Source organism: Empidonax traillii, unplaced genomic scaffold (assembly GCF_003031625.1).
Source record: "Empidonax traillii isolate 1590-97213 ecotype Southwest subspecies unplaced genomic scaffold, ASM303162v1 scaffold1414:size197169, whole genome shotgun sequence".
NCBI lineage: Eukaryota > Metazoa > Chordata > Aves > Passeriformes > Tyrannidae > Empidonax > Empidonax traillii.
This window is the reverse complement of record NW_020956607.1, coordinates 110027-131931: the sequence shown is the minus strand read 5'-3', so window position 1 is coordinate 131931 and position 21905 is coordinate 110027. Positions and strand designations below refer to the sequence as shown.

Genomic DNA, 21905 nt, shown 5'->3' with positions numbered 1-21905 from the left:
GGGCGGCCCGTACCGGCCGTGCCGGGGCCGCGCCGGGGCGATGCCGGGGCCGGCCCCGCCGGGCCATGGAGATCCGCTGCGGGGGGCTCCTCTTTAGCTCCCGCTTCGACTCTGGGAACCTGGCGCACGTGGAGCAGGTGCGGCCGGCAGAGGCGGGGGGCGGCCCCGCCGCCCGGGCCAACGCGCTCCCTGCCGCCGACTACGAGTTTAATGTATGGACGCGGCCCGACTGCGCCCAGACCGAGTATGAGAACGGCAACAGGTATTGGCGGGCGGGGGGACCGAGCAGGGGTGGCTCGTAGCGTACGGGGGGTGCTGGGATCGGGGGTTCCCCGGGGAAGGGGCTTGCGGTGCCCAGGAGCGGCTGGTGCGGGGCGAGGGAGCCCCTGGAACGAGGGTCGGTGGGTTTGGGGGACTGAGCAAAGGGGCTGGGGGTGGCCGGGGGGATCAGGGTGCCCTGGGAGGGGGCTCAGGGGCTCTGTGCCCTCCCCCAAAGGAAATTAAGCCCTCCCGAGGGACGGAGAGGGTTCGACAGAGCCGGATGGGTGGGTGTGTGGTACCAGGTAGGGGTGCCCCCTGGTGCGTCTGTAGGGTTGGGGGACGGAGGAGAGGGGCTGGGGGAGCCAGCGGGGTCAGGGGTGCCCTAGGAGGAGGCTCGGGGGGTCTGGTCCCTCCCCCGGGGCTCCCATCAGGGCTGGGTGGATGGGTGGGAGGGGGGGGGACTCCTCGGCGGACACCCCCGGGCAGGGGCTGAGCCGGCGCTGCTCCTGCCCCCTCCCAGGTCCTGGTTCTACTTCAGCGTGCGCGGGGGGGCCCCGGGGAAGCTGATCAAGCTGCACATCCTGAACATGAACAAGCAGAGCCGGCTGTACGCGCAGGGCATGGCCCCCTTTGTGCGCACCCTGCCCGTGCGCCCGCGCTGGGAGCGCATCCGGCAGCGCCCCAGCTTCCAGGTGGGACACGGGGCGGGGGTGGCTCGGGGGGCGCGGACACCCCTCCCCACCGCGCTCTGCTGCAGGGAGGGAGTGGCTGGGCTGTCCCTGGCACCCCCGGAGGAAGGGGGTTAATGGTAGTCCCTTCCCAGGGCTGTGCAGAGGAAGGCCCGGGGAGCTGGGACTGGGCACGGGCCACCATGGGGTGTTTTCAGTGGGGGAACACAGAACTGCCCCCCGAGTACTCCCGGTGCTTCTCTTCCCCTTCCCCGGGTGCCAAAGTGGCCAGAAAACAGCTCTTTGTGGCAGCAGGTGCTGCTGCCCCGGTGAGGGGCACAGCCAAGGGGGCGAGGGGAGCCCTGGGAGGCACAGCCAAGGGGTGGGATTCCCAGGAGGTTCCTTTGATGTGGTAGGAGCTGCCTAAGGGATTCCTGTTCTGGGTGCTCCTTGCTCCACAGGCACTGCCATGGGGAGGCAATGCCCACCCTCACAGCAGATCCTCTGTTCCATGGAACGGGAGCCAGAGAACCACTGAGTCTCAGAATGGCTTGGGCTGAAAGGACCTTAGAGAGCTCATCCACCCCCTGCCCTGGGCAGGGACACCTTCCACTAGCCCAGGTTGCTCAAAGCCCTGTCCAGCCTGTCCCTGAACGCTTCCAGGGATGCAGCATCCCTTCCACCCCCTGACACGGGACAGGACAGGTGTGGTTTGGCTGGTGGGGCCTGCAGGGACCCAAAGGCTCTGCAGGGAACAGCCTGGTGTGCCAGGACACAGGGGAGGTGGCTGGGCAGTGGTTCCCACAGGGATAGCCCAGGGCAATGCCCAAGAGGGCCAGAAGAGGGGAGCTGGGGCTGTGCCGGGGCAGCCCTGCCTCTGTGCCCAGCCCTGCTCCACGTCCGTGGCAGGTGGTGGAGACGCAGTTCGTGCTGTCCTTCGTGCACCGGTTCCTGGAGTACCGTGGGGCCACCACCTACTTCGCCTTCTGCTACCCCTTCTCCTACACCGAGTGCCAGGACATGCTGGCACAGCTGGACGGCCGCTTCCAGGACTGCAGGCACATGTCCCCCAGCAGGTGTGACCCCCGCAGCCCCTTCCCAATCCTCATCCCCTTCCCAGTGTGAGAGTGCTCAGCCAGGAGTGCCCTCCCTCTGGGTGTGGCTGAGGCCCCTCCTCTCCCCACAGCCCCCTGGACTCTGTGTACTACCACCGGGAGCTGCTGTGCCACTCGCTGGACAAGCTGCGAGTGGACCTGCTGACAGTCACCTCGTGCCATGGCATGCAGGAGAAGCGGGAGCCGCGGCTGGACAAGCTCTTCCCAGACACCAGCACGCCCCGGCCGCGCCGCTTCACTGGGAAGAGGGTGAGTGGCTGTGCCAGCATCGGGGCCGTGCTGGGAACAGGGGGGTCAGCAGCCCCCACAGTGGCCCCTGTGTTGATACCTTGCTGCCACCCTCGTGTCTGTGACCCAAACTGTGTCGTGTCCCCAAGGGCTGGAGCGTTTGGGTGGAGCGTGGGGGGCAGAGTCCGCAAGGCCCTCCTGCACTGCAGCGTCCCAGGGCAGGCAGGGACCCCCCTCACCCCTGTCTGCTTGTCCCCAGGTGTTTTTCCTCAGCAGCAGAGTCCACCCAGGAGAAACCCCCTCCAGCTTTGTCTTCAATGGCTTCCTGGACTTCATCCTGCGGGAGGAGGATCCCCGTGCCCAGATGCTGCGGCGGATGTTTGTCTTTAAGCTCATCCCCATGCTGAACCCCGATGGGGTGGTGCGGGGCCACTACCGGTGAGTGTAGGGCTGGGCTGGGCTCTCCTGCCTAGAGCCTGCTCCATGTTTCATGGAATCATGGAGGTGGGAAAAGCCCTCTGAGACCATGGAGTCTAACTGTCCCCCCATGGCCAGAGCCACCACTAACCCATGTCCCCAAGTGCCACATCCACATGCCTGTTAAATCATTGCAGGGATGAGGACTCCACCACAGCCTTGGGCAGCTGTGCCAGGACTGGACAGTCCTTTCTGTGAAGGAATTGTTCCCTGTACCGCACCTGACCCTCCCCAGCACAGCTTGAGGCTGTTTCCTCTTGTCCTGTCCCTGTTCCCTGGGAGCAGAGCCGGATCTCCCCCGGTTCCCCCCTCCTGTCAGGGAGTTGCAGAGCCAAAAGGTCCCCCTTGAGCCTCCTTTTCTCCAGGCTGAGCCCCCCCAGCTCCCTCAGCTGCTCCTGCTGCTCCAGCCCCTTCCCAGCTGCATTCCTTTCTCTAGGATATCACACAGGGCTCTGCCTTGTTGAGGTTGTCAGTGCTCTGGTTGTGAGGGGGCAGTTTGACTTCTGTTCTCCAGGACAGATCCCAGAGTGTTGGCGTTCCGAGGTGAGCTCAGCTCTTCCAGGGCGCCCCGGAAGGGTCTCACGTCTCTGCTCTCCCTGCAGAACCGACTCCCGCGGGGTGAACCTGAACCGGCAGTACCTGCACCCCGATCCTGAGCTGCACCCCGCGGTGTACGGGGCCAAAGCCGTGCTGCTCTACCACCACATCCACAGCCGCGTCCTGCCGGGCTCTCCAGACTGGAGGACGTTTGTCTCCCCCCTCAGCACTAGCTCGCTGAGCACAAAATGCCCCAACCCTCCTGTCCCGGACACTGAGGCCGCGCTGTCGGAGCTGAACAAAGCCAACAACGCACGGAACTCCCCTGGGGCCTGGTCCCGCCCGGACCAGGATGCGCGGCTGTCAGACAGCGCGGACCGGGACGCCTGGATCCTGCCCTCGAGCCACGCTGACGAGCACTGTGAGGAGGGGGCAGAGAGGCCTCCCTCAGCCCCCCTGCCCGAGGCCACCGAGCCCCCTGAGCCCATCGCGCCCCGGGACAGTGGTCTGGCCTACTACGTGGACCTGCACGGCCACGCGTCCAAGCGCGGCTGCTTCATGTACGGGAACAGCTTCAGCGACGAGAACGACCAGGTGAGTCCTGGGCTACTGGGCCCCTCCTGCTGCTCTGCTCCCTCCCACTCCCGGGAGAGGGATACAGAGATCCCTGTCACGGGGCCTTCCTTCCTTTTCCCTTTCTTCTCCTTTCTTTCCTTATTTTACCTTTCTTTCTTTTTCTTCATCTCCTTCCTTTCTTCCTTCTTTCCTTCTCTCCTTTCTTCTTTCTCTCCTCCCCCAGGAGGTCTTAGATTTCCCCCAGGAGCTGGCATGGGCCAGCAGCAGTCACCTTTCTCCTGAGGGATAAGGGTGGGAAAGAGCAGTGCCGCTGGGCTCCCTTCCTCTCCTCCCAACCGGCTGTCAGGAGAGCCCAATGTGAAGTGGGCAGGGGTGGGCAGCATCCCCTGGGCACAGCTGGAGCTTGTGAGACCCTGGAACTGGAGCAGAGCCAGCCCAGCCAACCCTGGTGAATTCCCACACTTGGCACTGGTCCCCCTGGAGCAGGACAGGCAACCAAGGGCCTCCCGTCACCCCTGCTTCTCTCTACACTTCACAGGTAGAGAACATGCTGTTCCCCAAATTGATCTCCCTGAACTCACCTCACTTTGACTTCACGGGCTGCAACTTCTCAGAGAAGAACATGTACGCGCGGGACAAGCGGGACGGGCAGTCCAAGGAGGGCAGCGGGCGCGTGGCCGTCTACAAGGCCCTGGGCATCATCCACAGGTAGGGCAGCACCACCCAGCCTGGCACTGAGTGCTCGTGCTGGGCACAGGATTAGGGGAAGGAGGAACCAGTTCTGTAGGACTGCCCTGTCCCGCACGGCTCCAGGGTAGGTCAGCAAAGGCCAGGCCTGGCTGTGCCAGGTGCTGCTGTGTTCCTGAGACACAGGCTCAGCCAGGCTCTCCCCCTCCTCTCCCTCCCCACTCTTCCTGCAGCTGCTCTGGCTTTTCCTCCCTGCTCTCGGATGGCTTTCCAGGGGGAATTCTCCTCTTTCCAAGACATTCATGTCTGTATTTAGCTGTAATTAAGCTGAGTTGCCGTGGGCGCAGAATCCCCGTAGCTGTGTGTGAGATTCCAGCCTCAGCCCATCTGTGATCCCAGGAGCCGGGGATACCGATGATCTGCTCCCTCCCACACGGGATGGGATATTCCTGGCCCGTTTCCACGCTGGGAACACACCACTGGCAGCCAGACCCACAGAGGGGGCAGGTTCTCTCCCATTCCTTGGTGCTTGCAAAGCACTCGGCCCCTGCTCCATGCCCAGGTCTGGTGGGTCAGGGACACACCGATCCACCCACACAGGAACACAGCAGACTGGGCTTGGTACTTTGCTCTGGGCTGGCCCAGAGCAGCCCAGGGTTGATCCTACAGCGACATTCTGAAAGGTGCTGGGAGGGCTCTCGGTGCCCATGTGGTGCCTCAGGCAAATAGGGATGGAGCTGCTCAGGTCTTCTACTGGACTGACCCTGGAGGTGTCTCTGGCCAGTGCGACAGATGGGAGCCCTCCCAGCCAGCAGCCCCCAGCCCCTCTTCTCCTTCCTGCCTCTGGGAGGGCTCACTCCAGGACACCTTGGAGGCTGGGAAGAGGCTGTGGCCATCCACTCCTTGGGTTGACATCAGACACTTCCCTTTCTCCATCAGGGACCCCCTATTCTCCATCACTTTCCAGAGGTGATTGAGAGGTCACAGGCACTTCGGGTGCCACCCTCGGAGCCCCACGAGCTCCATCCCAAGGTTTTGAGGAGTGTCCTCTGACGGCAGGAACGGCCCAGTTGGGCCGTTCCTGCCGTCAGAGGACACTCCTCAAAACCTGATGCTTTCCTGTGCCCCAGCTCCACCGATGTGGCTCCCCCAGAGAGACATGCAGGGTCAACCGAGCCCCGCTGTGGGTCCACAGAGTAACAGGCTTCCCCTTGTGCCCCACAGCTACACCCTGGAGTGCAATTACAACTCGGGGCGCTCGGTGAACAGCATCCCAGGGGCCTGCCACGACAACGGCCGTGCCAGCCCCCCGCCCCCACCCGCCTTCCCCTCCCGCTACACCGTGGAGCTCTTTGAACAGGTACAGGGGGCACGGCTGAGCCAGGAGGGATGAGATCCAGGGGCTGGGCTGGGCTGGGATTCACGCCTGGGGTTATTTTTCTCCACGTGCTTTTCTGCCCTGTGCTCTGGGGAGCTGCCCACTCTCCCCAGTGCTCCCCCTCCCCAGTGCCCTCCCTTCTGCAATGTCCCCCCGTCTCCCCATGACCCCCTCACCGTTGCCGTGCTCCCCAGTGCCCCACCCTGGTGTCCCCCCTTCCCTGTGCTCCTGCCCTCCCCAAAACGCCCTGTCCCTGTGACCCCATCACCAGTGCCACCCCTCTCCCCACACCCTCCTCTCCCTGTGCGTCCCCCTCACTGTGCCCTTGGCTGTGCAGGTGGGCCGGGCAGTGGCGGTGGCGGCACTGGACATGGCCGAGTGTAACCCGTGGCCGCGGATCGTGCTGTCGGAGCACACCTGCCTGGGCAACCTGCGGGCCTGGATGCTGAAGCACGTGCGGGGGCTGCGCGGCGCCGGTGGGGGCCCGCGGAGGAGAGAAGGGGTCGGGACCCCCCCCAGGAGCTCCACGTAAGGGCTGGCTGGGGCCGAGCGCGGGAGCTGCAGGATAACAGCACTTAGAGATGATAAATGTCCCCAAGTGAGTCACCTGCCAGGGTCACCTGCTCGGCCGGGGCCTGTCCCTGCAGAGCTCCAGGAGCTGCAGGTGGAGGTCCCTCTGCTCCGAGCTGTCGGTGGGGAAAGGGGCAGGGGTGACACTGGTTGGGATTCACCTGGCCCAGTAGCCTGGAAAGTGTCTTTCCTGCGTCCCCTCTGGCACTGGACTGGGATGGGAGCGGCTAAGGGATTTTTAGGAGTCTCAGCCTGGAGAAAAGAAGGCTCGGGGGGGGCCTTCTCACTCTCTGCAGGAGGGTGGAGATGGGTGGGGTGGATTGAGCTCTGTCTCTGGGGAACAAGGTACAGGACAAGAGGAAGGGACCAGTAGAGGTTCAGGTTGGATGTTGGGAACAATTTCTTTATGGAAGGGGCTATCCAGCCCTGGCAGAGCTGCCTAGGGCAGTGGTAGAGTCCCCATGCCTGGAAGGATTTAAAGGCCCTTAAAGGGGAGGTGGGTTAGTAGTGGCCTTACAGTGGTGGGGCAAGAGTTGGACTCGATGGTCTCTGAGAGCTTTTCCAACCTCAGTGATACTGTGATTTGGGACTGGGGTGAGGGAGTGAGAATCCTGTGACGACACTGCTGGGATAGTGATGTTTGACATGGGACACTGGGGCGGCAGCTCTCAGGGGCAGCCTCGGTGACATCCCTGTCCCCAGCTGCTCACCAGTGCCTGGGGAAAAGTCTGGGGCTCTGCCAGAGGCGGCGTCTCACCTGCAGCCGCCCCGTGCTCAGGGCTGGGCTGGGACAGTGGGTGGGGGGCACAGAGGGGAACCCCCCCTGCCACACCAGACTGACCCCCGTCTCTCACCCCTGCAGTGGGCTGCCCACCTCGGCCTCTGACAACTCCCTGGCCCGCGCCAGGAGCTTCAGCAACGGCACCAGCGGGAGCGGGGGCAGCCAGCAGGACTCCCCGCGGATCCGGGCCTCCCCCAGTTTCACCTTCGGCAGCCCCAGGCCCCCGGCTGCGGCCGTGGCCCCCCCGAGCCCTGCAAGCGATGGCGGCACCCTGGCCCCGGGCAGAGGTAAGCCGGGCTGGGGACCCCTCACACGCCTGCTCCGGCACCTGCCAAGCTGCTGCACGGGGCCACAGTCCTGAGGGAGCCCGGAGCCAGGGTGACCTGGGCTGGGACGGCGTGACAGTGGGTTTGTGTGGAACTGTGAATGTGAGGGGTTTCGTCCCCATGGGGCAGTCCTGAGCAGGGAGTACATGCGGCCCCTCCAGCCCGCCCCACAGTCCTGCAGCCCTGGCTGGGCAGGAGCTGCTGCTGCTCCATCGGGATGAGGAGGATCCCAGCCCTTAAGTGTGGGGCCTGCGGGGCTTCAGGAGAAGCCATCACAGAAAACCTCTGCTTGACTTCCTGCCGCCCCCAAAGCATTCCAAAGGCCAGTGGGGACACACCAAAGTGCCTTTCCCCTTCCCAGACACTGGCTGGGCAGCAGTAGGTTGTGGCCTTGGCTGTGGGGAGGTCGGCTGGCAGGGCTAGCATGGGGCACTGGGGACTTCCAACACATGGTGAGTCCCCCTTGGGTCGATGAACTGCAATGGGGTGCCAAATCCAGGCGAGGTGCTGGCTGTGCCCCCCGCGCTGGTATCCTCGCCATGGGACAGGGGCTCGGGGCCATGGGGGGCAGGCAGTGCCAATCTGGGCCCCTCAGGGGTCCAGCAGGGGAAGCCCCAGAGGCCCCTGCTCCCATCCCCTGCCACCCAGAGCCAGGGGCAGGGCTGCCTGTGTGACTGGGTGTGCCTGAAGCCGTGCTTGTGTCGAGCTCCATGTTCCGTCGTGTCGTCCTTGGGGTTTGCTGCCCAGCCCTCTGTCGTGACTGTGTCTTGTCTGCCATGAGAACGTGGTGGGAGGAAATAAAAGGCTGATGTTCTCATGGGCACGTTGTTCCGTCTGTTCCTTTGGCCGGGCCCACCCGGAGTGTCCCCGAGCCCCATCCCTGGCTGCGGGGAGTGGGGACAGTGGGGGGCACGAGCAGGAACAGACTGGGGTGGAGGAGCGGAGCCTAGCTCAGTGGGATGGATTGAGTGGGAGTGTCCTGCCTCCCCAGCCCATGAGCCCCTCAGGCACAGCCTTCTCCAGCACAGGGAGCCGTGCCCAGCAGAGCGAGTGTCCCATGGGACACTGCGTCCTCGTGCTGCCTGGCATTGGGACTGAGACCCAACTCTTCCTCCTCTGCCCTGGCATCAGCTTGACCTGCTCCCCACCTGGTCCCCAGGTCCCCTGCTCCAGCTTCCAGCAGCTCTCCTGCCGCCTCATCGCACAGTGCTGCTGCTCTCCACGTGCGAGGGTCTGCACAGGGATCACGGTCTGGGGATGCTTTGACCACGTGGCTTTGCCTTCCGAGCCCTGCACTGGTGCCGTCTCCCCAGCTGTGCCATCCCAGCCTCTGCTTCCCAGGCAGCAGGGAAGGAACCAGGAACGCTCAGAACCTGTGATGGGGTGGAAGCTGGATGGCACAGGGTGAAGCTCCTGTTACCCTGGTCTTGTCCCATCCTTCCACTTCCTTCCTAGTTCCCTCTCCAGCCTGGCCACACCCCAGGGAGATCAGTGTGCCAGGTCTCTGCCAGACCCCCAGTGACTCCCCTTGGCTGCTGTTGGCCTTTGCTGGCTGGGGTTGGTCACCAAATTGTGCTGTTTTGACCCAGGTGAAGTCAGCTGTTGCTTTCCAGGACCTCCCACTGGTACCAGTGACTTTGGCATATCCTGCCCAGCACAGGCTCCTGCTTGCAGGGTCCCATTTGCTGCACGGTCTGTGGCTGTTCATGGTTACCTTGGATGCTGGACACCTTGTCCAACCCCCAGGGGACACAGCCCTGGATTCACCCCAGTGGGCAGCACAGCCTCCCTGCTACTTGCTTGCTTCCCCAGTGGGAGGGGGAGAGAACTTCTGGGTTGGGATAAGGACAGCTTAACTGGGAGCAGAGCTGAGGTGACTCAGGTGTTTCTTCAGCACTGCCAACCACAGCCAGTTCCCTAAAGGACCCCTCTTTCTCCCACCCAGCTTCCCTGGCTGAGCAGGTGTCTCATGCTCCAGGATATCCCCTGGTCCAGAGCTGTGCCCCCCAGGTCCTCATTGCCAGCCAGGCCTGGCCAGCCCAGTCATACCAGTGCCACAGGAGACCAGGCTGGAAACTTGGCTGGAGCCAGGGACAGTGATTTGTGGACCACCAGGCCCGGCTGGGGTAGAGCCCCTTGCACCAGCAGGGCTGGGATTGAGCTCTGTGCCTGTCACATCCTCTGGCATTTGCCACTGCCAGGATGGCCCTCAGTGTCAGGCTGGCCCTGGCAAGGCTGGCAGGGAAGGGGACTCTGTGTGGCCACTGCCACTGTGGGGAATGATGTCACCAAATGTGCCCTGCAATGGCTCCGTGCCCCCAGGGTGGGCAATGCCCCCACTGTGGCACACAGCTCCTCACCCACGGGCTGAGCTCTGTCTCCTCTGTCATGCAGGGACCCTGCCTGTGGGCACCCATGTAATGCCACGTGCCAGCCACGGACCACGGGAGGCCCAGCGAGGTGTGGGAGAGCTCCAGAGCACGGCACTGCTGCAGGTACTGGGGTCACTGCAGGACAGGGACCCAGGACTGCCCCATGGCTCTGCCAGCTAGGCCTGGAGGTGCCTGGGGCAACACCTTTGGGGAACACCTCTGTGGGGCTGCCCCTGGGGCTGGGAGCCCCCCCAGCTGTGGGGCTTTGCCAGGTGTTCCTGCCCCAAGTGGCTTTCTCGAAGCTGTGTGGACACCCCGGGGGCACAGGCCCAGCTCTGTGCAACACCCACAGCCCCAGGGAGCTCCTGTACAGCTGGGGACAGGGACCCCTCCTGGCACCAACCTTCTTCTCCCTGTGCCCACCTACCACAGGTGCTCCCGATGAAGCTGAACGCCCGGACAGCCCCAGAGCGGCCTGGGTAGGTGCTGTGGGGTGGGGTGGTGGGAGCCCTGAGTGAAGCCCCCATCAGGCAGGGGTGGCCGAAGCCCCGACACCCTCAGGCTGTTGGTGCACGAAGGCCCGCCAGAGCCCCGTGCCCTGCTGACCCTGGTCTCTGTCCTGCAGGGCTCTGCCCGGAGGCCCCCGTGCCCCTCGGGGGGGTGCTGAGCGCCGAGGAATCCTTCCCGTGCCAGGGCAGGGGCCCGCGGCCCCAGGTACGGCCCCGCGGCTCCGGGGGGCTGCGACGCAGGCCGGGGGCCCCTGGCCCTGCTCGGCCCCGTGCCGGCCGCACCCGGACAAGGGCTGCGGCGCTGGGGACAGGGCTGCGGCCCCCCCGGCCCCGCCCGCCCCGCTGTGCCCCACAGCGGCCCCCGCCCACCGGCCCGCTCTGGACCAGCTCCTGCCGGCAGCTCCTCTCCTGCTGCGCTGAGCCCCAGCCCGGGGGGCTCCCCGTGCGCCCGGCCCGGCCCTCCCCGCGGGCCTGGCGGAGGGGCCCGGGACTTTTATGACGTCACACTGTTTCGTCTTGTATCATCGTGTTTCCTTTAAAACTGGTTTGGAATAAGCTCGGCCTCGCGAATTCCGGGGCCCCGCGCCCAGCGCGGCCGGGGCATCGCGTGCAGCGCGGAGGGACAGAGGGACGGAGGGCGGGCGCTGCCAGGGCTTTCCGGGGGTCTCCTCACTCCTGCTTCTTGGGGTTGTTCACGGCCACGTAGTGGTACAGCACGACCAGGAGGAAGAGCGAGACGCCCAACATGTTGGCAAAGATGGCGAGCTGCACGTCCGTGATCATCCTGCGGAGAGACACGCGCTGGCACCGCGGAGGGACCCCACCCCGCTGCAGGCCCCTCGCCCCCCGCAGGGGGCCGTTCCCCCCGAGCACACCTGCGGTCCCTGTCCCCTCCCGGTGTCCCCCCCACCTCACGCTCCGGCCCCGCCGCTCCGACACGTCTCCTACCGCCGCACGCCACTTCCGGCCGCGGGGCACGGCGGGAGGGGCGTGGCCTGGGTGTGAAGTCATTGCGAGCTGGTGATGTGACGTCACCCTAGCCGAGGTCTCGGTGACGTCACTGCTGTCGGGGGGCGGGGCTCTTGGTGGGGCGGGGCCTTCCCCTCTGGCCCCGCCCCCTCGGGCACTCCCCGCCCCCTGGCGGCCGCGGCTGCTCCTTCTCCATACAAGGCGCGGCTCGAGGCGGGGGGCGGAGTCACGGCGGGGGGCGGGGCGGGCGGGCCCCCGGCGGCCCCCGCTAATTAGCGCTAATGACACTAATGACAGCTCATTACAGCTGATGACAGCGGGCAGGGCCGCGGGGCTGGGGCGGGACGGGCTGCACTGGGACGTATTGGGGCATACTGGGAAGTGCTGGGCTGTACCGGGGTATACTGGGGGGTAGTGAGGGATACTGGGCTGTGTACTGGGCAAGGGTGTACTGTGGTGTGCTAGGACGTACTGGGATGTGGTAGGATGTATCGAGGTGTACTGGGGCATACCGGGCTGGGTGCAGGATGGGCCGCAGCCGGGGGGTCTCAGCAGTGAGTCCTCCCGGGGTCCTGCCCCCAGCCCGGTCCCCATCCCTGCGCCCCCCGGCTGTACTGGGGCAGAGCGGGACCCCCACTGACTGTCCCTGCTCGGTAATTCCCCGGCACTGGCTGGAGTCCGCTTGGACACGGCAGGGCCTCGGCCCCCCACAGCCCTCTAGGACCCCCCGCAGCCTTCCACGGCCTCTGAGGGACAGAGGAGGTGACACCGACCCCTTGGGGACTGCCCACGGCTGGACCCTGGCCAAGCCCAGCCCCGCGTCCCCCGCCCCCGCGTCCCCCTTCCCCCATGTCCCCTTCCCCGTCCCCTCCCCCCTCCAGCTGCCGGCAGCTGTTTGTGCTTAACCCACGCTCACAGCTCCCCGAGGGCGGGGGGTTCCCGCGCCTTGACGTCACCGTGGGGCCTGGGCCAAGGCGTGATATCACCGGGAGGTCGTGACGTCACCACGCGGTCCGGGGAAGCCATGGCGTCACCGCAGGTCCAGGACCACCGCGGCTCTGGGTGGTCGCTCCAGTGCTCCCACTGTCCCCAATACGGTGTCAGGGTTGGGCCGGGGGCGCGGGGCAGCAGCCGGCTCGGCACCGGCACCGAGATGTGTAACCTGGCACGGGGACACGGGCACGCAGGGACGTGGCAGTGCTGGATGCGGTGCCGGGACCTGCCGCGGCTGTGCCCGGGGCGGGGGCAGAGGTGGCCGAGGCGATGCGGGGCACCGTGCGAGGTGGTGCCGGTGGCGGAGCGGTGGCGGTGCTGATGCCGCAGCGGTAGCCCCGCCGCCCCGCTGGCCGCCCGCGCCCTGGCCCCCTGCCCGGCCCCTCTGGCTGCCCCGGCCCGGCCTAACGAGGAGCAGATGTGGCGGCGGCGGGGCCGGCGGGGCCGCGGTGCCCGGCGCGGCCGGGGCGGGGGCGACGGTGGGCAGGAAGCGGGGGGCCCCGGGGACCCCGCCGGCGGGCAGCGGCGGCGGGGCGGCCCTGGCGGCGAGGGGCTGGCCGAGGGGCGGCCGGGGGGAGGGCAGAGCCGAGCCGTGCCGAGCCGAGCCGCCCAGAGCCGCGGAGCCGCGACGGGACACCCCATGCGCTCCTGAGCCGCGCCGGACCGGGCTGAGCGAGCCGAGCGGAGCCGCCCCAGCCCAGCATGGCCCCCTGGCTCTGGCCGTGCCTCCTGGCCGCACAGGCCCTGGCCGCCAACTTTCCCCCCCGGTACAGCCTCTACACCGGCGGGGCCGCCGCGCTCGCCCCCGGCGCGGCTGCGGCCCACAGCGGTGCCCGGGCCGCCGGCCGGCACAGGTAGGAGCCGAGAGCAGCGGGACGCACCGGGGGGACACGGGCGGCAGCGGGGGCACTGGGGGCAGCCCCCACCCCGACGCCGCGGGGACCCCGGCACCGGCCGGGCACCGGCACGTGCCACGTCCAGCCCTGGGGGCGGCGGGAGCGGCGGCGGAGGCGCCTGTGCCGGGGGCCGGATCAGCGCCGGGGGCTCCCCTGACTCGGGGGTCACCCCTGGCCCTGCGCGGGTGGGCAGCGGGCACACGTGGAGGGAAGGGGCCGGTGCCGCGGCGCGGGGATCCCGGGATGGTCCCGCCTCGGCATCCACGCGGGGGTCAGCGCTGCCGGGGAGGGGAGGAGAGGCCCGGACCCACACCATCGCCATCCCCGTCCCGTCCTGTGCCGTGGGCAGCGCGGGGCGGTCGTGGGGTAGCCTGTGCCTGCGGGTCGAGGCGCTGGAGGGGCGCAGGGCTGGGGGCGGCCCCACGCTGGGTTGGGGTCACACACCGCGGCCACATCGGCGCCGCAGCAGCGCGGCCGCAGGGCTGGAGCTGCCCCGGCCCCAGGGCGGCCTCGGCGGGTGGCAGGACATGGCCCGTGCCTGGGGAGGGGGGTCGTGGGTCGGGCTCCCCCAGCTCTCTGATGGGGCACGGACACGGCTGAGCCTCTACCTGCGGCTTTGGGGGCTCAGCGGGGCCTTCCCACGGGTCGGCGGGTGCAGCGCCCCATCTCCGTGGCTCGCGGGTATGGGGGTGTCCCCAAGTCCTGCTCTTTGAGGGGGGCTCCGGTCCCATCCCACTCCTGGGATGGGGACAGCCCCGGGGCGGGGCGGTGGGACCCCAGGGCAGCCCGGGGGTCCCAGGGTCCCGCGGGTGCGGGGCTGGGAAGGGAAGGGGGGAGGCGAGGAGGGGCCGTCGGTCGGCGCAGGAATTCCCGGCGGCCCCCGGGGAGGAGCTGGAATCCAGCCGGGGCCTGAGGGGAACCAGCCGGGCTGACGGGAACCGGCCGCCGCATCGGGGCCCCGCGGCGGGGTCCCAGGGACAGGGGCCGCTCCCCGGGGGACTGCTAGGGGACTGCTCAAGTGGGGTCGGGGGGCCAGGCTGGGCCCCAGGCTCGGACCATATAAGGCTGTGATGGGGACAGGCTGGAGCCCCACGCCGTGGGGCTGGGGTCCCAGCAGCATGTGGGGCTGGGCTGGGCCGGGGATCTGCACCTCAAGCAGGGATCCCCACAGTCTGTGTCTGGGTTGGAGTCCCAGTGTGTGACTGCCCCAGGTGCTCCTGCCCCCCCGGCACAGAGGGGACGGGGGACACAAGGGTAGTGATGGGGAGGATGTAGGTTGCCTGTGCCTGTGCCAGGCAGCGTGGGAGCTACAGCACAGTGTGATGGGGTGTCAGCACCCCACTCCTGTCAGAGCCCCCATCCCCACAGGGCTCCCGGGGGCTGCCCCGTGGTCAGGTGCTGCAGCTGCTCCTGCGAGGTTGCCAGGCAGGAAAGAGGGGCTGCAGGAGGGCAGGATCCGGCCCATTAACCTGCCGCACTGTGCCGTGACGGTGCTACCGGTGGGGCTGGTTGGGCGAGCACAGGAGAGTGCCGGGGGATCCAGGGTGCGCTCGGGGGGTCAGGTTGTGTTGGGATGCCAGCATGTGCCAGGAATCAGGTGTGTGCCCAGGGATCTGGTGTGTGCCCAGCGGAACCAGGCTTTGCTGGGGAATCCAGGGTGTGCCAGGGATGCCTGGGGCAGGGGGAGATGCTGGGTCTCTGCCAGGGCAATGCCCGGTGCCTGCTCTGTGCCAGGACAATGCCTGGTGTGTGCTGGGATGATGCCAGGTCCATGCTCGTGCCTGCTCTGTGCCAGGACAATGCCGCATCTGTGTTGGGATGATGCCCAGTGTGTGCCGGGACCATGCCAGGTCTATCTCTGGGCAATGCCCGGTTGTGAGCCAGGACGATGCCTGGTGCTGGCGTGTTCCAGGTGTGTGCTCTGACCCCTTCCCTCCGGCAGGAACTGGTGTGCCTACGTGGTGACGCGCAGTGTGAGCTGTGTGGTGGAGGACGGCGTTGAGAGCTTCATCAAGCCGGACTATCAGCCCTGCCCCTGGGGGCAGCTCCAGTGTCCCCGGGTCCTGGCGTGAGTGGGGCTGGAATGGGGCTCAGGGTCTCCAGGGGGCTCGTGGGCCCTGGCGGGCCAGCGCAGAGCCAGGGCTGGCCACGGCTGTGCTGCTACCGCCACTCGTGTTTACACGCCCCGGGGTCGTGTTTACTTTTGCGCAAGAACCACTGGCCTCAAGTGGTGCCGGGGGGTGACAGCCTCTGTCCCCCCAGCCACACAGAGCCAGGACCCTGGGACACCATGCAGCTTTTCGGGCCGGTGATGGGGTGATACCGGTGTTGGGGTGATGCCGAGGATAGGGTGATGCTGGTGACAGAGTGCCAGAGCCAGGCAGAGGCAGGGACAGCCCCCGCAGCCGCCGGCTGTTGAGCAAGACACAGAAGCCGCTGGGTCAAGCCGCAGTCCCTGCTGGGTTTGGCTCCCTGGGGCAGCCCCACACCCCTCCCGGGACCCCCCAACTCCCTGTCCCCTCTGCCCACAGGTACCGCAGCTTCCTGCGGCCGCGCTACAAGGTGGCCCAGCGGACAGTGTCGGAGCTGGCCTGGCGCTGCTGCCAGGGATACTCGGGCCCAGATTGCACCGAGGGACCCGCCCCAGCATCCCCCCAGCCCACCGGTCGCCCCCCGCCCCGGCCCGGCCGCCCCACACTCTCCGGCTTCGGCAACCCTCTCAGCGGCCTGGGAGGTGAAGGTAGTGCTGGGGCAGGAGGACGTGGTGGTGGAGGGACACGGTGGCAGGGGACGCAGTGTCGGGGGTGGCACGCTGACACGCTGGTGGTGCGTGGCAGGTGGTGGGGACGCGGAGAAGGTGCGGCTGCTGGAGGAGCAGGTGCGGCGGCTGAGCGAGCAGGTGGAGGAGCTGCGTGCCGGGCAGGAGCCACCGCCCCGGGCGGCGGAGGGGCACCCCGGGGGCGAGCAGCCAGCCGACGCGGCCGCCCCCGCCGAGGTGCGGGAGGCGCTCAGCCACGTCCAGAAGCGGCTGGAAGAGCTGGAGACCCGTCTGCGCCGCACCGAGGGCGACCGGGAAGACCCAGGGACGCCGGGGGGCCCGGGAATCTCGTCACTGCGCGACCTGGAGCGGCGGCTGCAGGAGCTGTGCGCTGCCTGCACGATCGGCACCGAGGGGCTGCGGCGGCAGGCGGCAGAGGACCGGGACCGCATGCGGGCACTGGAGAAGCTGGTGGGCTCGGTGGACCAGCGCAACCGGGATGCGGTGGAGTCGGTGCAGCGGCACATCAGCAGCCTGAGCAGCCGCCTGGCCCCTGTCCCCCCTGCCCCGCCACCCCCGGACGTGCTCCGGCGCCTGGCAGAGCTGGAGCGGCGGCTGGAGGGGCTGCCGGGGCTGGCGGCGGGGCCGGGGCCGGTGCTGGCGCGGCGGCTAACGGAGCTGGAGGGGCGGCTGAACGCCTCCCGCGCCGGCCCGTGGCCCGAGGGGCGGCCGGGGGGGTTGCCGGGGCGCCTGGCCAACCTCAGCCGGGCGGTGGAGGGGCTGGCGGCCAGCGGGGCTCAGCGCGGCGCCCGCCTGGACGAGCTCGAGGGGCTGCTGGCCCGCTGCAGCCAGCCCTGCCCGGGGCAAGACGGGGCGCTCGGCCCCCGCCCCCGGCAGCCGCAGGACACCGAAGGGCTCCGTGGGGACGGGCTGGCCGGGACCCTGGGGGGGCTGCTGGGGGCACAGGGAGAGGTGCTGGTCGAGGAGCTGGAGGAGCTCCGCAACCGGACGGGACGGCTGGAGGCAGCGCTGGAGGGGCTGAGCGGTGACCCCTGCGCCCGGCCCTGTGTCCCACTGCCCCCCCGGGACCCAGAGCAGCTCCAGCCCGACCCCACGGATCTGGGGGAGCTGGAGGCACCACTGGAGGGGTTCGGCGTCTTCGGGGGCACGTCGCCCTCGGAGCTGCGGGAGCTGCGGGGGGAGCTGGCGGCGGCACTGCGGGCCCTGAGCGGCCTCAACACCACGGTGGAGGGGCTACAGGACGCGCTGGATCAGCAGGATGCCCGGCAGCGCCAGCTGAGCTCCGTCACCGACCGTGTGGTGGCCGAGCTGGACCAGGCGGCGGCGGCGGCGGCGGCACGGCAGGCCGAGAGCGAGGAGCGGCTGGAGGCTCTGGCGAGGGAGCTGACGCGGAACGGGGGCTGCCCGGCGGGGCTGGAGCCGCGCGTGGCCAAGCTGGAGGGGGTCTGCGAGCAGCTGGAGGCGGTGGCCGGGGGTCTGCGGGGCGTCCGCGAGGGGCTGGGCCGGCACGTGGCCGGGCTGTGGGGGGCCGTGCGGGACCTGAACGCCACGGCCCGCACCCAGGCAGCGCTGCTGCAGAAGGCGCTGGAGCTGCCGCCCCGGCTGGGAGCCCTCAACGCCAGCCTGGGCCACCTGCGCGGGGAGCTGAACCGCCTGGCACAGCTGGAGCGCCACGGTGCGTGGAGGGACACACGAGGGGACACACGGGGGTGTGGGGCTACGGGGACGTGGGAGGACATGCGGCGGCATTGTGGGGGACAGGTGTGTGGGGACACAGCGCATCATGGGCTCGAGGGGCTGCAGGGATGGGGGCATGTGGGGCATCACGGGCACTGCAGGGGGACAGGGCATCCCGGGACTGTTGGGACACGGGGGGACACGGGGCTTCACAGGGGTGCACAGGTGTGGGAACGGTGGTGGAGGTGTGGGGACACGGGGACGTGGAGTCACCAGGGAGCGTGATAGTGGGGTGTGGGGACACAGGTGCATGGCCAGGGGGTGCTGGGGTGTGGGGACACAAGGCCACAGAAGGTTGTGGGCCTTGGGGTTGCATTGTGTGGTGACAAGGGGACACCAGTCGTGGGATATCACACATGGGATACCAGCTATGGGGCTGTGGGGTGAAGAAAAGGGCTATCTGTGGGGCCACGGTAGCTCTGACCCTCTCTTGTCTCCAGGCCCCCCTGGCCCCCCTGGACCTGCTGGCCCCATGGGTGAGACAGGCCCTCGTGGCCCACCTGGGCCTCCTGGCAAGGATGGAGAACAGGGTTCCATGGGCCCCCCTGGTAAGGATCAGCCCTCTTCGTGTGCCCTGATGCACCAGTGGGGCAGTGCTGGCATGGCTGGACCCTGTGCCTGGGGGTCCTGTCCCAAGCCAGCCCTGCAGCTCCTCCTCATCTTTTCCCCCAGGGCTGCCTGGAGAGAGAGGTAGGGCTGGGGCTGAGGGGCTTAGGGTACAGGGGGATATGGGGGGCTAGGGGGAGAGGGCATGGGACTGGGGGCTTGGGGCAGATGTGGGGAACTGGGTGGGACTGGAAGGGGAACAGGGGGTGTCTGGGTTGGCGTGGGAGGGCACTGGGCAGCTGGGGAGCAGGGGGGTTGGGACACTGCAGGGGCACGGGGTCAAGGGGTTGCATGGACACAGTGAAGGGGGAGCGGGGGCTGCATCTGCTGGGCTGGAGGGCAGAGGGTGCTGGGAGGGGCATAGAGGGTATGGGGTGGCAAGGGGTGCCCCGAGGGCAGGGACACAGGTGTGCCCTATCCTGACACGATGCCCAGGAGAGGTCGGGGAGCCGGGCTCGGTGCCCCGAGTCGCCTTCTCGGCCGCCCTGAGCACCCAGCGCACGGAGCCGGGCACCGTCCCCTTCGACCAGGTGCTGCTCAACGACGGTGGTGCCTACGACCCCGAGACAGGTGAGAGCCCACGGCACAGCCGGGCGGGGGCACGGGGCACTGTGGGGTTGTTTTGGGGTAGTGGAGGTTACAGCGGGGGCTCTGGTGTGCGAGGGGGCTGCACAGTCACAGGGGGATGTGATGCCAGGTGTGATGGTGGCCGGCAGCTCTCGGGGGGTGTTGTGCCTGTCCCAGGACATGCCGCTGGCCGTGGGGTGCTGCAGGGGATCCAGGGGTGCAGAGCCTACTCTGGGGGCACCGGGGATCCCTGGGCGTCCCTGATCCCCTCCTCCTGCCACAGGCACGTTCACGGCACCAGTGCCCGGGCGGTACTTGGTGAGCGCGGTGCTGACAGGGCACCGGGGCGAGGGGCTGGAGGCCGTCCTGTCCCGCTCTGGCCACGGCATCGCCCGCCTGGACTCGGCCGGATTCCAGCCCGAGGGGCTGGAGAAGGGGCCGGTGGCCGCGCAGGGCCCCAGCCCCGGTTCCCTGGGTGTCTTCAGCCTCCTGCTGCCGCTGGCGGCCGGCGAGACCCTGTGCGTGGAGCTGGTGTCGGGGCGCTTGGCCCACGCCCCCGACGAGCCCCTCACCACCTTCAGCGCCGCCCTGCTCTACGACGCCGACGAGCCCTAGAGCTGCCGGGCCCCCGGCAGGGGCACAGCCGGGCCGGGGGGTCCCCACACCCCCACGGGACCCCCCCCACTCGCCCCCTTATTTATCAGCACCCCCAGCCCTCGCTGCCCCACCGTCACACATCCCCACCCCACACCACCCACCCCGGCCCCCCACGCCGCCCCCCGGCCCCCCACTGCCCCCCCAATAAAGACGCGGCACCGGGTTTTGTACCCGCGGCTCTGGCTCCGTCCCTCGCCCCGAGGGGGAAGGTGCAGGGAGGGGGCTGATCCCTGTCAGGGGTCACTGTGATCCCACCTGCCCTGTGGCACCGACCTCCATCCATGGGCCCAGCAGGGCTGTCCCTGTGCCCAGAGGGGAGGGGGTGAAGGGTGGGAGTGAAGGGGGTTCCTGGCTCTTCTGGGCATGGTGTGACTGGGACGGGCTCGGGTCCTGACAGGACTGGTGGGTGCCAGCACCTTCCAGGGGTTGGAACCGTGTCCTGGTGCTGGGGCACCCTCTGGTGCACCCCTCACCCCAGGTGGTGGTGTCTTGGGGGGCCCTACAGTTCCACTTGCTGCTGAATCCACCCCTGCGGGTGGTTTCACCCCCTGCCGTGGGGGCTGCTGTGGGGTACTCTGTTCTTCCACGTCATGGCTGTTCCCTGGTCTGTCCTGCCAGGGCATCAGGGCTACTGTGCCCACCACTGTGCCCTTGGAAGGGGCAAGATGGTGGTGGCGGGAGGGGGTGGTGTCCCAGGAAGAACAGGCTCCAGCTTGGGTGTGACTGGGGATGTCGATCGTTGAACGGGCTCCAGGCTGGGTCTGGGGCACTGGCACCTCCCTAGAGCTTTAAGTGTTTGTGTTCATAGTTTCTGGGCGGATGATTTGGAAGGGAAACATCAGGATTTGGGGACAGGGGGTGGGGACAGGGGGTGTCCAACCCCGGTTTGTGCCCTGGCTGTTGAGAGGTTTAATTAATGGTGAGGTTGGGACTGAGCCTTTTGCACTCAGGTGCTCTTGGCATCTTCTGTGCCATCATCAGGTGAACTCCAGGGACATTGTCTGCCTATGTCTGTCTGTCTGTCTAGTAACTGGAGGGTTCTTTAACAATTCACTGGAGGGGGTTGGTGTGTGGTGTGAGGTTGTTCTGTTAATGCAGCTCTGGTGTTGGTGATGTGAAAAAACATCATCTATCCCTGAAAGCTCATCTTATTCCACCCCCTGCCATGGGCAGGGACACCTTCCACTAGCCCATGTTACTCCAAGCCCCGTCCAACCTGGCCTTGGACTCTTCCAGGGATCCAGGGGCAGCCACAGCTTCTCTGGGAATTCCATTCCAGCCCCTCCCCAGCCTCACAGGGAGGAATTTCTCCCCAATATCCCACCTGAATCTCCCCTTCTCCAGTGGGAAGCCATTCCCCCTTGTCCCAAGTCCCTCCCCAGCTCTCCTGGAACCCCTTTAGGCCCTGGAAAGAGCTCCAAGGTCTCCCTGGATCCTTCTCATCTCCAGGTGAGCCCCCCCAGCTGTCCCAGCCTGGCTCCAGAGCAGAGGGGCTCCAGCCCTGGGAGAATCTCTGTGACCTCCTCTGGACCCAATTTTCTCTCCAGTTCAGGTTAACTTTAGGATCAGTGGGATCCCTGCTTGCAGCCACGCTGGTGCTGCGCAGCCAGGCTCTTGTTCTGTTCCACTCTGGAGTAGCAAATCCCAACGGGAGCAGATTCTTTGGGAAGTTGTTTCTCTGAGATGGCGCTCCCGTTGCTGGCAGGAGGTGGAGATCCAGAGCCATCGTAGTAGTTCTTGGAGAGGAGGGAATTGAAAACTGGGAAGGGCTCAGTCTGTCTGTATTCTCCCTTGCTTCAGGGTTTAGGGAATCCTCATCCCACCCCATCCCATCCCCTCCCATCCCCTCCCCTCCTCTCCCATCCCCTCCCATCATCCCATCCCAGTTTTGAGAAACAGACAAAAGGCTTACCAGGATATTCTGGAGGCCCAGGACACACATTAACACTGATGGTCCTGGGCCAGTGGACAATTGGTATGAGTGGGAAAGGATCCAAGAGAAATCAGACCAAACCCGAAGATCACAGAAAGATAAAAATGGAAAAGGTGTCGTCAGTCATGCACTGGGATTGTGCTTAAAGGCTGTGGAGGCAGCAAATGATAAAAGAAACTAATAAGCTGAGAGATGAAATAAAACAGAAATAGAACTCTCTTTACAGTATCAAAATGGTTGATTAAAATAACAGATAAAAGAGTCCAAGGAAAAGAAAAAACCT

General features: G+C 67.1%; 2 protein-coding genes across 4 annotated transcripts; one reads left to right on the top strand and one right to left on the bottom strand.

Moving 5' to 3' along the window:
* Positions 1 to 12: 12 nt before the first annotated feature.
* Positions 13 to 19689, top strand: LOC114069995 (cytosolic carboxypeptidase-like protein 5). 3 transcript variants are annotated; one of them, XM_027907175.1, is made up of 14 exons: positions 13 to 262; positions 782 to 953; positions 1839 to 2005; positions 2116 to 2293; positions 2532 to 2710; positions 3352 to 3880; positions 4401 to 4570; positions 5774 to 5909; positions 6265 to 6455; positions 7360 to 7565; positions 9999 to 10099; positions 10409 to 10455; positions 10602 to 10690; positions 15286 to 15407. In XM_027907175.1, exons 1-14 carry the CDS (start codon positions 66 to 68, stop codon positions 15306 to 15308), a joined length of 2385 nt encoding a protein of 794 aa, XP_027762976.1. In that variant the 5' UTR covers positions 13 to 65; the 3' UTR covers positions 15309 to 15407. The 3 variants fall into 3 exon arrangements, with proteins under 3 accessions (XP_027762976.1, XP_027762975.1, XP_027762974.1); XM_027907174.1 differs by lacking the exon at positions 15286 to 15407 and having other exon boundaries at positions 10602 to 11037; XM_027907173.1 differs by lacking the exons at positions 13 to 262; positions 782 to 953; positions 1839 to 2005; ... (8 more) ...; positions 10409 to 10455; positions 10602 to 10690 and adding exons at positions 13065 to 13301; positions 15875 to 16083; positions 16181 to 17797; ... (2 more) ...; positions 18901 to 19035; positions 19316 to 19689 and having other exon boundaries at positions 15286 to 15411.
* Positions 10999 to 11268, bottom strand: OST4 (oligosaccharyltransferase complex subunit 4, non-catalytic). Its single transcript, XM_027907186.1, has one exon. The coding sequence runs from the start codon at positions 11266 to 11268 to the stop codon at positions 11155 to 11157; it is 114 nt and encodes a 37-aa protein (XP_027762987.1). The 3' UTR covers positions 10999 to 11154.
* Positions 19690 to 21905: the final 2216 nt, after the last annotated feature.

What these genes read in the sequence shown, in the direction of transcription:
- LOC114069995 (XM_027907173.1), top strand. Translation starts at nt 13,150, where the DNA reads ATGGCCCCCTGGCTCTGGCCGTGCCTCCTGGCCGCACAGGCCCTGGCC. An exon ending in CAGTGTCCCCGGGTCCTGGC is followed by an intron (nt 15,412 to 15,874) that starts GTGAGTGGGGCT and finishes CTCTGCCCACAG; the next exon opens with GTACCGCAGCTTCCTGCGGC. An exon ending in GGCACAGCTGGAGCGCCACG is followed by an intron (nt 17,798 to 18,299) that starts GTGCGTGGAGGG and finishes TCTTGTCTCCAG; the next exon opens with GCCCCCCTGGCCCCCCTGGA.
- OST4 (XM_027907186.1), bottom strand. Translation starts at nt 11,268, where the DNA reads ATGATCACGGACGTGCAGCTCGCCATCTTTGCCAACATGTTGGGCGTC.